Source organism: Styela clava, chromosome 6, assembly GCF_964204865.1.
Source record: "Styela clava chromosome 6, kaStyClav1.hap1.2, whole genome shotgun sequence".
Classification (NCBI taxonomy): domain Eukaryota; kingdom Metazoa; phylum Chordata; class Ascidiacea; order Stolidobranchia; family Styelidae; genus Styela; species Styela clava.
The window spans coordinates 12,837,271-12,852,434 of NC_135255.1; the positions used below are offsets into that span (position 1 = coordinate 12,837,271).

Here is a 15,164-nt window from a genome sequence, read left to right on the forward strand (position 1 = left end):
TCCAACGAGATTACAATATTCTTTACGGGTTATGAACGCATCGTTGAAAAACCATCCATTAAGCGCTTAACGAAGTTCCTGAAACGACATTTTATATAAGTCCTTTTTGTAAAACCGCGTTTGTTTGCAAAACGGTATAGGGCGTGCGTGGGTGACAGTATACATACGAAGTTTCTCGGAGAACTATACGTTATGGTCGAAGATATGTAGACTTATTGACACACCAAGCGACAACGGTTTCCGATTTTTGCGTCAGTCGATTTAATAAGAAAGTTTATCCGGTTAAGTGTGAGTTGAGATGGGCAAGTGCACTAAAGACCAATATGCGTGAAGGAGTGAAATATTTCATCTATGTAAATTGTATGAATATATATATATATATATCTTTTTTTACGGTTGATTTACAAGGATATTATCCACGCTTATTAAATCAGATTGAACCCCCGGAAAGCTTGGCAACCGGGACTAAGTCATGTTTGCTTTGAATAATTGAGAGAAATCGTAGAAGTGACTTTCATGGATTCAGTTATAGTTAAAATAGTGACAGTTGTGTGTCCTGTCCTACTTTGGTATCTTTGTGAACTATTGAATAACCAGGAATCAATTCATTTTTGATAACACACACAACTCATTCTAGCAGCAACGAGTCGAAGCCACAGGGGCACTTTTCAGATATATGATGGGATCAAATCACGCCTAAATAGAGAAGAAACAATTTTCTGTTTGGGAAACTGTTCCAAAATAGTTTACTTTGCCGCCTTCAATCAAGTAATCTTAAAGAAAGCCAAAACCAGTAATAACCCAAGCATCAGTTATCATATAGCATAAATGATTGGTAGATAAATGTGATGTTACCGTATATTGCTACTTCGTAGACCGTCTCAGAACTGCCAGTCGCCCGTTCACCCTTCAGCTTCAATGCCCACGTTAATGAAGATGCGTTAAAAATCTCTATATGTTTTTATTCGTAAATTTCCACAACACATAGAATATAAATCTTATAACATTTATCCAGACTAGCTTAGAATGGTTTACATCGTCTTCTCCTATCGAAAGATATCGGAGTCGTATTTATACGTTGATCATAAATCCAATTAAATGCTGTAAACGTGAGCTCGTGATTCACGTTATAAACAGAAATTCCTATTATCTCAATAAGGGTAATTATGTACATCGTACGGATGGGAACTTAGATATAATTATTTCAATCAGTGCCAAAGGTCTTGAGAATATAGATTTTAATTTGATAATGACTGGATGGAACATAATATGTTCTTAAAACTGGTGTAATTTGATTCCTACGAAAGTCTTTGTTCGAATTTTGGGAAAAATTAACTTTGTTTTCATATTTTTAACATGAAATGGGGTACATTTGGGGGTTAGTTGCTATATTATCTCCCCATCTTATTAACTGGAAGTTTAAAGATTTGGCAACTCTAATAAATTGAAAATATATAGAAAAATACAATACACAATGCTAAAATTAATGATATAGGTCAAAAAAAATATTTACATGTATATGATCTACAATGAGACACGACATTGAAATAAAGAAGAGTTTATAGAAAGAGTAAAGATTGTAAAGTAGAATTACAGAAGGATGGCGTATTTTTATTTTAAAAATTTTGGTTTGGACGGTTAAAACATATTTTCAATTTAATGTATTTCGCTAAGTTAAAATACTTATACTCGCTTTATCGCATTGTTACGATTTTGTAGACCCAGTTGGTCAATATATGCTTGTCCCATGTCGGGAAGAAAAAACGCATTTTTAAGTTTATGCCATCTCAGGGCTTTTTTGAAAAAATAACGCTTTTGGATACAATTTTTGTTTAACGAGCTTATTATTTCACCGTTCTATATGACGGCTTTGTAAATAATTTAAAGTATGACTCGCTCGAATCTACTTTTAGAAAGCATTTTAATTCCAACGAAATCTATTTAATCGAAAAGGAATGCTAATCACAAATATTCAATAATATAAATCTTTTTAAAGGTATTTGAAATTAGACTATTCAAAGTTGTTACCATTAATTAATTTATAAAAATTGAAAACCGAATGAAACGCCATGTATATATAAGAAGAAAAAGAAGTACTTTACCTTAGTATTAGTGGAAGAATGAAAAATGTCTGTCTCAATGAGGAGAAAAACCTGCAAATCACGAAACAAATTGTAGGATGACATGCTCCTGATCTGTATATCCATTATGTATGCGCGAAAATATCTCTATTGTTTGGAATAGAGCGCGTAATTTACCGTAAAACAGTCCATATAGTTCATTGTTTTCAACAGTTCGTTTTTGATTAGGTTTTTCACCTCGAACATATATCATGTTCTAAAAGAGTTCATTTCGATCGATGTTCAATACAGTCCATATTCATGATTTTAACGTTTCCAGAGTCCGTTACCATAGTTCAACTGTTTTCAATTGAGATTATTGTCTTTTCATAATGTTTTTGATTATTTCGGCTTGTCAACAATTTGCTACTTCAATCGTTGTTCCAGGCAATTTGAATGTCCTCGACGTTCGTAAGTTGGTCGAATTTGATTTTTGCACGTTTTGGAGAGACGGTTTCTCGGCACTTATTGAAAGCTTTCGCTTGGTCAGCTTTTTGGTTGATTCCGTCAAATTGTTGCTTGTCCTGATTGTTGTCCGTTGATCTGGTCCGTTTCAGAAGGTTAATTCAAGTCGGTTTTGTCACCATTTATAGCATATATGGTTGTTAGATGAATGTGATGTTACCGTATATTGCTACTTCGTAGACCGTCTCAGAACTGCCAGTCGCCCGTTCACCCTTCAGCTTCAATGCCCACGTTAATGAAGATGCGTTAAAAATCTCTATATGTTTTTATTCGTAAATTTCCACAACACATAGAATATAAATCTTATAACATTTATCCAGACTAGCTTAGAATGGTTTACATCGTCTTCTCCTATCGAAAGATATCGGAGTCGTATTTATACGTTGATCATAAATCCAATTAAATGCTGTAAACGTGAGCTCGTGATTCACGTTATAAACAGAAATTCCTATTATCTCAATAAGGGTAATTATGTACATCGTACGGATGGGAACTTAGATATAATTATTTCAATCAGTGCCAAAGGTCTTGAGAATATAGATTTTAATTTGATAATGACTGGATGGAACATAATATGTTCTTAAAACTGGTGTAATTTGATTCCTACGAAAGTCTTTGTTCGAATTTTGGGAAAAATTAACTTTGTTTTCATATTTTTAACATGAAATGGGGTACATTTGGGGGTTAGTTGCTATAATCAGTCAAACACCTTAAGTCAGTAATATAGCCATGAACCAGGAAATCACTATTAGAGCAATACTTACTACCTAAAAAATTGTAAATAAGTCACTAGCCACAGTTTATGTGAGTCTATCTTCCATTGTATTTCATCAGCTAAAAGTGTAAATAATATATTATAATTTTGATGATGGATTGACAAATAATTGACATGAAATCGGTCATCTTTTTATCGTTTGTGGTTATATGTGGACTTGTGAATGCTCAATCTTTATTAGTGAAGACTGAATATCAAGATGTATGTTCAAAACAAGACTCGGGTGAGTTATATAGTCTACTACATTATACATATTATAATATATTTTACAACATAATTTCACTGTAAATATCTTTAAAAAAGCGCAATCACTAACAGTTACACACCAAATATATATATACACTCATAAATATTTTTCCATATTCAAATGTGCTTATTTATTACCATTTGAACATTTACAGTCGCTAAACAAGTTAGCCAGAAAAAATGCGTGAAAATTCCTTTAAAAATTTCACATGCAAATTTCACACAATTTTTTATTTTCGAAGGCACGTAAAACATCGTGTTCGAATTACATATTTTGAAGATGGTAGAAAGTTTGCTTTCTTCCCAAGATTGTCTGTTGTGCTTTGTTTTAACGGCAATCAGACATGAGCAATTTATGGGTGTAATTTGTGACTATGTTAGCACAATTGCCAGCCACAATTATATCGATTATTCAGTTTATGGGTTAGGTTTGTATTGTTACGGTATGAAATAAAGCGTTTACATTTGAAATGCGTCAATAGGTTTTTTGCCGCTGGCAAACGATATGTGATAAGGGTAAATGACGTATCTGATAACATTATGTATTGCGCAGATTCACTTCAAAGTCGAGTATCAAGATCGGATGTGGTTTTGACAGCCACAATAGTTCGAACTGAAACCGAAAATCCGGGTTCGGAAAAACCGACTGACATTAATACAGAACCTGATCCAATGAAATATTCTGATGAAAGGCTTAGCAGCAGAACGGTGGCTTACGTAAAATTGTGGAGAGTTGTTAAAGGTTCCCTTGCAGAAGTTTCAAATCATACATCGGGCCCACAAGGTAAGATGACATCCGGTTCATTTTCATCTGATACAGATTCTATGACAAAAATGATAGATTTCGACATTTTATCAACTATGAGCAATTTTGAAAAGTAAGCTAAAATATATATACCTTCAATGACCTTTCACTTTTTTTTACATCAGTCAGTTGTAGATTTATCTTGAGAAAATACATTTATATACTTTAAAGTTTAAAACATAGTTACTTTTTCGTTTTGAAAAAAAAATTTTCTGAAATATTTTCTTTCACATCTCAAATTTGATCATTCAATTATTCAATACTTTTGCATCAACAGATCTCTTATCAGATGAAATCAACCTTTCACACAGTGGGATTGAGAGTCCTATTTTAAAATTATATGGTCTCTGGAATGACAAACTCTGTGGATCGCATCTTTCAACTGGAGATACTCGAGTATTTTTTCTGAAAAAATTTCGAGACGTGAGGGAATTAAATGATGAAGATAATTATGAACCGCCGGCGGACGATCCTTTGAAAGTTGAGTCTATGACGCTACCTGGTAAACTTCAGAACACGTCTTCAGACACGATGGAAGATTCTACAACGGAATCTGAAACGACACCATCAAAACCTAAAAAGAAAAGGAAAAAAGGAAAGGGACCAAAAAAGAACAAAAAGGGCCGCAAAGGAAAAAAGAAAAAGAAAAACAAGGCAACGACAAAAAGTGGCAAAAAGTCACGAAAATCAAAATCGAAACGAAAAAAAAGAAATAAAAGAAAGTCGGACTCTGTGCGAGGGGAGCTGGAAAAAATGTTTAAAAGACCAAAACGAAGCGCAGTAATGCCAAACAAAGTCACACGATTGTCTGAAAGAGAGGTCAAAGTTCGTAGACAAATCGATATTGATCCAAGATCGGTGTTGGTCCTGCACTCATCACCGGCTCGAATAACATTGGCGAATCTGAACAGTGTAGAAGATCTTTCAAAATTGTAATCTTCTGTAATCTTCGGCAGCTGGTCTGCACGATTGAGAAATATTTCGAATCAATTAAACTTCTCGTGAATAAATAAACCGATATTGTTGCTACCAAAATATGGATGATTTCGCATATTGATGTTTGAAAATGTCCAGCATTTTGTCGAAAAAGTATTTTCCTAAAAGTATTTAGGGCATAAGACATGTTAATGATGCCATATTATCTAAGTAATACCTAAGTAATACATATCAAATATTTATCATCATCTACACATAAAGCTGTCTGAAAAATCAAACACGGTTTTTATCAAATAAAAAAGTAATCAAAGATATCTTCAGCTGCCAGGGATGTTTTTTATTCACATATCTTATCATTTTGTTTTCTACATACTTTTGAAACATCTGTCCTAATTCCCGTTTCTATGCTGATCGCTTCAGAATGATTAATACTGACGTTAGCAATGTAATAGTAGAACGTGATTGTTTCAAAACATAAGTGTTTCGGGTATTTGTTTATAAGCAAAATAAACTGAATGTGATGCTGGCATATTAGTTTCTCCGTCGTGTATTTCTTTCAATAATCTTCTTTCATCTTTTTATTATAATCATTTTGGGTGTGTTTTTGTGTGTTCGAATTACAGGCATTATTATGTTGCGAGAATTACATGGATGAACTGTTATAGAGGTTGAATACACGCGTAAAAACATGTTTTATTGGACACGAAATGTACATATGGATTGTTTTGTTATTATGTTGTTGTTATTGATTGTCTTGTTGTTTTAATTATTTCTTCTCTTCCTATTGCTGTGGTGAAAATTGAAAAAATCGCTCTTCTCATTAACTACTGGACAAACTGCTTTGAAATTCAGTGATTAGATTGTATTTTTTCGCTGGAAGGCTATTACTTTTATTTTTTATAAAAAAATTTTGTGGCGTCATTTTTGGTTTGCTATGACGTCATAAAAATCAAAATTTGCTCCCCTTTGTAGCAAATCCACGTTCGCGTTGGTTCTGTTGGTCAGGCGAAGTCGTGAAAATTGCGGTAACGGCTGTCTACTGTGACCGGTTGCATACCCGTGATAATTCATTTTGGCTTTCGTGTCCATATATTTGAGCATCGCTTTCTTTTTCTTACAATAGTGATAGAAATGCAGACTGATTAAGAGAGGTGGCTGAAGCCTTTTCCATTGAAATGGGTTTACAACTTGGAGTACTCATGCGTGAACTCATATACATATAATGATGGCATGTTGACTATTACTACAGTCAACGAAAAATCTATATTTCAATAGTCCCCTCCTGTGTCACCTTTGCATGGGTCAAAGTGCATGAACTTGAATCGGTATTTTACACTTAAAATATTGTTCTCGCCAATAGTTCTATTCCTTCCCGTTAAGAAAAATTATTGTTGAATTTATTTTAAAACATTGACATACAAACAATCACTTTCATACAAAATATTGGCGATTGGCACTGTCGATATAAGATCAGGCTTGCTGAACTGGGAAAGATTTATAATCGATTGTAATACCAGACTCCGTGTTGGAATAAAACTTTGCTCCGGATTTTGATTCCGATCTCGTGTTGTAGTAAATAATTTTGACTACAAAAACAGCTCCAAAAAATCTAATTTTAACAATAAAAACTTGGCGGATGCTCTGTTTTAATAATTATTCAGAACGCTCAGCAAACTCAATGATTTATCTTGAGTTTTCGTGCAAAATTTCAAGTTCTTTTATCTTCAATGAAAATTGCAATTTCTACTTCGATTCCTGTGAATTCACGATTTTTACTCTCGACTCGGTGGAGTACGATTTCGGCTCCGACTATACTAAAAACGATCTCAAAACCCGAGTCAACAGTCCCTTTATGAATTGAAAACTGCTAAAACGCTATGGAAACCGTCGCAAGTTGGCGCACCGAGATAAACAACATCCTTAAAGATTAATCAGGTAATTTCCCAGTCTGGGTCAACTCATATATTAAAATACTTTACATGTATATTATCATTTGCGTCATGAATGGCAAAACCAAATACGTCATAATCGTTTAAATATGACCATATCGCCTTTGCTATTCTGGATTTGTAATTTTATTCAGCTCTGAATTGAAATTGTGATGATTCAAAGACGGAAGTTGAATGGGAATATTTCAACCCTCACCACTGATGTATGGATGTATAGAGATACAAGTACGAAGACGCCAACATAGAAGAATAAAACCTGAAATAATTTATATCTAATTTTTTGAAGAATGCTCCTTTGCAACTACGATCATTTTTTTTTGCCAAATAAGAGACAATTACTGAGTTTCGTTATTGAAACTATCTGATTCTTTTGTCTATATGTTGAAGCATAATATCAATGGATAATTTCTCTTTCAAGTGCGGAGAGGAGATAAAACACGACATCCTACCCGCTTTCAATGTAATTAAATTAATTAGTTTCTTATTTAGTCGTAAAACAACATAGACGCCTATATTTCGCCTCTGGCTATAGTAAACGCTTTGGGCGTACTATCTACACCTGATACACGAGAGAATTATAGCACGAAGATAAAGTAGTAACAGACTCAACGAATTCCGTCAGGCTCAATCTTTTGCCTCGGGAAATTGTGTAGCAAAGTTGTAACGCAGGCTGAGAGTGCTTTCTGACATATTGTCTTATGAGTATGAATCGCAGATCTTCAAATTAGAATTTCCAGAACTTACAGATGTTGACAATTGTATTATTTGTTTAAAACTCTCTATATAATATTGAGAAATAGCGCATATACTATAAATTAAGACAAAGAAAGTATAAAAATTCGACATGATTAAAAAAATTACGTAATGCAAAAATTGAGACATAATAACATATAGATGCAAAGGTTCGTGCATAAAGTGTTGGACTTTATCTCTAATATCAAAATTCAATGCTTGTAATAAATCAAATGTGAATGCTTCATTTTGTTACTAATCCGCTTCGAATCAGCTGAGAGACAATGTTGAGAAACCAGTATTCTAACTCATCACAGACACGTGATCATTGAGATAATGATACTCTGTAGTTTGATGTTCTCAAAGATTACTGCTGTTGTTACTCAGGCCGGTGCAAAATTGAGTTTAGTATATGTATAACTCACAATTTTGTATTTGGAGAGTGGAAAAATGCCAATCGATAAGTTTTAGTTTGTTTTCTGTGAAATGAATAAAGTAACGAAGGGAAAAAGATTATATTTCTGCAACCAGATTCTCAAAAAATAAACCAGAGCTGAGTTTCACTAACAACAATGAAAAAAGTACAGAAATATTAAAACTACCGTACCAAAATATAATTGATATAATTCAAGTAAGCTTACACTTTTTTGGATAACTACAATTACTAATTTTCACACGTTTTACAGGACTTTTCAGGGTATTCGAATTATTAAATTTTCGCAAAAATGGCTCCCAATCCAAAAAGAGTTAATATAGGATTATTATTAAGCATGCTAACAATTTTTATTGCGGCAACAGTGGAACTCGTGTTTTGTCAAAACGTTGTTACAAATGATGGACTTGTATCAGAAAAATACGAAGCAAGACGAATGTATACAATCACGTTGTCAATTGATCCTTCGATTATACAAGTAAGTGTATTGTTACTTCGGAAATTTCCCTGATAGTTTTTCTACGAAAAATTGCGAGAGTAAAGTAAACACACTTGAAATTTAGTAAACAATGAAACTAATTAAAAATATAAGTTTTTGCTAACAATCGCTGAAGCGATGTGACATGGGACATACGGAAGAAACATCTGTGAGGCTATATGTCAAGAAAAAGTGAAAAAATTTAATGGTACATTGATACTTCGAATAGGTTTCTAAGGCATGTATTGTTTTCACTTAAAAAAAAAACACAATGAACAATTCTATTACTACGGTTATATGTCTACAATATTGAATCATTTTGCAATAGGTATTTTCATTTTCCCATTTGTTGTTTTGGAGAAAGAAGATCTTTGTTATCATTGATTGATTTTATATACACAGATTATTGCTGATCCAAGATTCAGCAGTGAATACTACCCAATGTACGAAATGGTCTATATGTCAAAAAAACCAAGGAGTGAAATCAGGAGAATATCTGAACTGATGAACAAACTCACAGTACCAGAGGTAAATACATCCAGTGTTTCAAATTACTAATGTCTCCACCATAAAAGACAGAGATACAAAAATACTGAATAGTGGGAATTATAGTTTGAACCAAATTCGGTGGAAATCGTAGCGATCAGAATTTAAATTTTGACTTGGAAAAGATATGAAAAAGTTACAACAAAATATCCTTGAAAGAATATTTTTTTACTCAAGTTTTAAGAACTAATATGTTGTGAGCTAATCACAACTAATTTCAAGCGCGGAGGAAACAAATGTCAAAGTTACAATAATGTAATAGAATCAATGTTAAGATTTGAAGCATTTCATTTTTAAAACGTGTATGTAAATTTACGATTTCAGATCTGGCAATCGCAGACAGATATTGTAGCTGATCAAACAACGGTTGCAAATCCAAATAAGGTGGGAATACTCCCAGAAGGAACTGTAGAAAAGCAACCAGCTTATGTCTGGTGGGTTGCATCAGGATTTTACGAAGCAAAATCAGCATTTTCTTCTAATGTTGGAGGAATTTTTCTAATCAACTTGGCAACTGACAAATGGAGTAAGTTAATTGTGTATTGAAAATTTTGGAGCACAATTCTTGTGTAAGTTAAAAATGATCAGAATAGTAGATTTACAGTAAATATATATTGCGAGAGTTTTACGTCACGTGCTTTCGGATCGGAGAAATCTATTTTACGATTAGGCCTTTAACTCCCAAGTTGTACTTATTTTCGGAGAAAAAGCGCACGGAGCAATCTTATAAAAAGGCTGCAACAAAATATCCGAATTATGACAATATTCATAATATAATACTGCTAAATTATAACCCTATCAGTTTGCATGATAAAACTATTTGCTTCCTGATAAAATGTCCGTTTCATAGTTTTATTGGAGCTGAAAGCTATCAACTTATTAAAAGCCGTAACAACTTTTTGAAGGAATAATTTGACTCTTCGTATACATAGACATGAAACCTTAGTTTTAGATATCATGTGTTTACTTTGCCATCGGCAATCTTGCGGAGAATCTTCATAAGCTTTTATTCGAATATTTTGGTGTACTTGTTGGGCTTGACAAATGGTTAGTATAATATGCAGTACGGAGCAGAGATACTGAAATCATTTAAATAAACTTGATGCTGTCCCAAGAGATTTGTCAGACGTGCTTTACACGGACAATTCATTTTTTATATTAATCATTAAACTTTATTTTCAGGACCAATTCCTATTGTAAACAGAACAGGAAAGGGATTTTCTCACACAGAATGGATTGACATGGATATTGATGGATATGTTGATTGTGTTACTATCGAAGGAAGCAATAGCAGTAAGTACTAGTAGATGATACATATACATTATATTTTCATATGAAGGGACGAAACAAGCATTGACTAATGAAACATCTTTAATATTTAACCTATAATTGCATTTGTATGGTGAAATTGCTGAGAAACTGCTCACGTCTGCTTTAAGTTAGAATAGGTCTTTGAAAAATTAAGAATTTAATATTCATTGTAAAAATTTTCAAGAACATTTTTTGAAAATTTGTTTTTCAATTCAGGTACTATATATTTAGGTGTGATCTTTAAGCACAAGAGACTATATATATCTAGTACTTGTTAGATTTTAAAAATATTAAATATATCTGATTTTTTTTTTTTTCAGTGAACTCGCTGATTTGGTTGCAGCAACCAGCAAGTCAGTCACGATGGATTCAACACCGCATCAGTGGGCTCCAGGAAGATGTCGGTGGTACCGAATTTCGAGTAATGAAATTGCCTAGTTCAGAAACAGGAACGGTCACAAACGTATTCATCGTAGCTGGTCGTACTACTGGAAAATTGACGGCATATTGGGTCGAAGGTATTCACTTGGAAACATTTTAAAAATTATCTTATTGGAAAGCACACCAAGCAGAGGTTACACCAAAAATGCAAGCGGTTGTCAACATCAAATATCTACAACTAATTTTATGGATGGTTAATGCATACAACAAGGCTATCAAGCACGTACTACTACTTTCATATAGAATGTGCAATAAATAAAGGCGTGCAAAACTCCTGATTATAGAACAAAATTTGTTATTTCCTTATCTACATTGAAGTAGGCTACATTATATATTTTCGAACATGAAAAATAATAATTTGTCAGATATGAACAATGACTGGTCTCGAGAAAGAAAGAAAAAATCTATTGTCATCGCCACAGACGGTTCGTATGTTGGAATTGAAATTGTGGATTTGAATATGGACGGAAGACCAGAAATTTTAACCTCTACTTCAGCAACTGCAGGAAAAAGAGGTATTTTTCATTCATTTCGTGATTTCATGTAGTAATAGTTGAATATTATAACATTTTCTACAAATGTGTATCATTGATGAGCAACTCGAAATCGACTGTTGGACAAACACCATCGTCAAATAAATCCTAAGACAGAATTGAAGAAGTTTTAAACTGATATATTTTCTTTCAAGGTATGGTGTTAGCGTATGAATATCCAAGAGATGGATTTGACAAAGGTGGCAAATGGCGCAAACACATTTTATCGCAATGGCAAATGGCTGCTACAAGCTACACCACAACATCACCTGGACCTGCTTTCAGCTTTAGAATTCAGTCTGCTGTAGAAGGAAGAACGTGAGATTCTAACATATTATTTACAATTTTTGGATCGGTTAAAAAATCCACGTTATTTTTTTTTTTTTTTTTTTGAATGTTTCAAAATTCAAATAAAAATATCCATCTAATTTCCAGGCAAGCCAAGCCACATATCCTGGTATCTGGCCAAGATGACGGAAAAGTCTATATTCTTTCACCGGAGACAGGGAGCCCATATATATGGGACTACAAAAGAGAAGTGGTAAGTCCATATATCTATCAAATACCAAATATCGCCTACGCAGATGAGTTTAGCAAGTTTATTTGACTTGACTCGAGTCATAAAGGACAATCGAATATGTTATTTGCAATGCGCGTGATCAGAGTTCAGTAGTCCAAGTGATCTAACCATACCTAAAACCTCAATAATAATAAAAACTCAGAAGATCAAAAATCTTTCCTCAAAATATCTCCACTTTTACAATCTCAATTACACTGAAATCAATCTTATGAAAAAAGATAATTTTTTTTTCACTATCTTGTTCCCTACGATGTAGTGCCAATTAAAGCTGGACAAATTAAGAGTAATTTGTTATATCAGACATAACAGTAGTATTGTAGAAGTTGCATATGTGTTGGATTAAATATCGGCTAGGAGGAAAGGGTGTGTATGCTTTCGTATCTAATAAGAAATTTGAACGCAATGTTTTTAAATTTTAATTTCAGATCTGGTCATCAGACAAGAGAATTGGAACTCCAGCAATAGCAGATGTTGACGGAAACGGAGAAGTGGAAATATTCATTCCATCAGATTTCAGCATAAACGTTATGAAATACAGTAAGATTAAAACGACTTATATATGAATATTGCTATCTCATTATTTAACCATCATTTTTTTTTTTATTTTCGAGAATGATTTTATTTAATTAAATCATCAGAATAATTCAATTAATATCTTTCAAACATCAAGCTCGTTATAGTTGATTAGGTAATTTGAATTTCATGTGTACGATGTGAAGGATATGAAAAATATTTTCTACAAGAAATTTTTTAAAATTTAGATCTCTGGCGTTACTCGGCTAGATATTCTGACGTATTTATATTAAAATTTTGCTCTACAAAATTATTCAGTATTTGTTAAATTCAACAACCTAGAAAATGGAGTATGTTCGCATAGGCAAAGAATAGACAATCTACGGTTCATGGGCGCATTGCGGTGCGTCAAGGAATCTTGATCATCCCTCTTGGAACAAGTTGTGAAATTTTCCTGCAACCTCATACAAAATTTAGATTTATTTTTAAAGTTTATTCAAAAAATCAGATCTATGATTTGTTGAAATATTAGTAGCGTTTATGATCTCAAGTTTAACAATATCATCCACCAATAAATTCGACGCTATCCTAGAGCTTGGGAATAGCAACTGTTACGTCACAGTCAATATTTCATACAGCCTTTTGCAAAAATGATTCCTAAAAAAAACTTGCCCGTCCCTGTCCTAGGCAGTAGTTTATGTTATGTAATTTTAACACAATGTTTTTTTTTTGTATCAACTAATTCGTAAAAATAACATGGTATGTTTTTTTTTCTTTTTTCAATTTCTCATTATTAATTTAAATTTTCAGTGAAATCTTCGGCATCACGAAAGACGGCTCCAGTTCATATTATGCCAGTACTTGCGGCGATAGTCAACGCGATATTTAATATTATCACCTTTGGGAGAAGTTAAGAGGAGGCCAACTGGAATCAGTTGTTTGTTCGAAACAGAATCAGAATCATTGACAAACTATAAACGTTTAAACATAAGGCTGTAATGGTATGTTGCCTGTCTTCAACCATTCAATAAATTTGAAAGTATCTCCTAAAAAATTATTATCCCAATTCTGTTGCACCTCAATATTGAAATGACTTGGATAAAATAGTTGAAGATTCTTTTTATTATTACACGTATACATTTGCTAAAACTTGTCTCAGTTGAAACCGAGTACTATAACAATTGCAAATTTTGGTAATTGATTCAATCAAGATTTATTAAGGAGTTTCGTTTTAATGGAACAATTGGAGTTTCTATTCTGATTACTAATTTCTATATATTTTTTCTGTGCCTTTCACTGTCTTTCCAAATCAATATTTTTCAATGAAAACAATTGATTACTCCCATTTTGTATAAAAAATCTCTCAATAAATTCTCTCAAAATACATACATTGTCTTTTTACTATATAAACTAGGTGTTTGTAACATTTAATACATGAGGTCCAGATACAAATAAAAGGGTGAAACCGCGGGCCGCACACCATTCAAAATTGGCACTTCTCGACTCACACGAATTTTTATTGTTGGGCGCATTTTGCCCGCGGGGCCGCAGGTTGCGCACCCCTGATATAGGCCAATGTGACATCATCATTAAGTAACTGCATAATTATGATATTTAAAGGTAATAATACTCACAAAACATAATTATACAAAAGTTTATATTTTACGCCAAAAGTGCTAACATTTTTTAACATCATGTTTTATCACTACGATGTTGTCTATTTTCTTTACATTTTTGTATGAATGTAAAATCATTTCATAGTGAGTGACAATGTTTGTGACGAAATTGCATGAAACAAAATGTTCTGCCTTACTGTTCCGATGCGACAAATTCTTTTATAGGTTAAAAAAATTCAATTTATTAGAGAAATTCGGAACCAGAAAAAGTATCATTGATGTAGTAATCTAGGCAGCAAATGCAATCAGATAAAAAGTTACCCCAGCGTTCTGAGATTTAAGCTGGGTTTAGAAACTTCAAGATAATTTGCAAGCTGTTATTTATTATAACTGCGATCAAATTTAAAATGTTATATCAATCTCCTTTTTGTTGCGTTGTAGTTTGCATATTTCAATGAAAATAATTTCTTATATCAAATATACATATATTCAAGTAGTTTGACATTGTTAGGGCAAAATTAAAGATTTCAAATCGTTCTGACTGCATTTATTCGCTTGAAAATGTCCAATTTCTAAGCCACGTAATTTGAGAATTGTAAGATCTCAAGAAAAAGTATTTTAAGTACACAACTTAATGTTATACGTGATTAGATAACTTAATGCTCATGATAAAACAATAATATTC

At 32.8% G+C, this 15,164-nt stretch overlaps 2 protein-coding genes across 2 annotated transcripts; both read left to right on the forward strand.

The window, feature by feature from the left end:
- Positions 1–3,423: 3,423 nt before the first annotated feature.
- On the forward strand, positions 3,424–6,009 carry LOC120330846 (uncharacterized). The gene is made up of 3 exons (XM_039397805.2): positions 3,424–3,583; positions 4,160–4,390; positions 4,689–6,009. The coding sequence occupies exons 1-3, from the start codon at positions 3,475–3,477 to the stop codon at positions 5,345–5,347; spliced, it is 999 nt and encodes a 332-aa protein (XP_039253739.1). The 5' UTR covers positions 3,424–3,474; the 3' UTR covers positions 5,348–6,009.
- Positions 6,010–8,696: 2,687 nt separating this feature from the next.
- Positions 8,697–14,249, forward strand: LOC120331449 (uncharacterized). The gene is made up of 10 exons (XM_039398532.2): positions 8,697–8,939; positions 9,342–9,467; positions 9,810–10,011; positions 10,668–10,778; positions 11,117–11,314; positions 11,603–11,752; positions 11,926–12,088; positions 12,206–12,311; positions 12,776–12,887; positions 13,674–14,249. The coding sequence occupies exons 1-10, from the start codon at positions 8,754–8,756 to the stop codon at positions 13,775–13,777; spliced, it is 1,458 nt and encodes a 485-aa protein (XP_039254466.2). The 5' UTR covers positions 8,697–8,753; the 3' UTR covers positions 13,778–14,249.
- Positions 14,250–15,164: the final 915 nt, after the last annotated feature.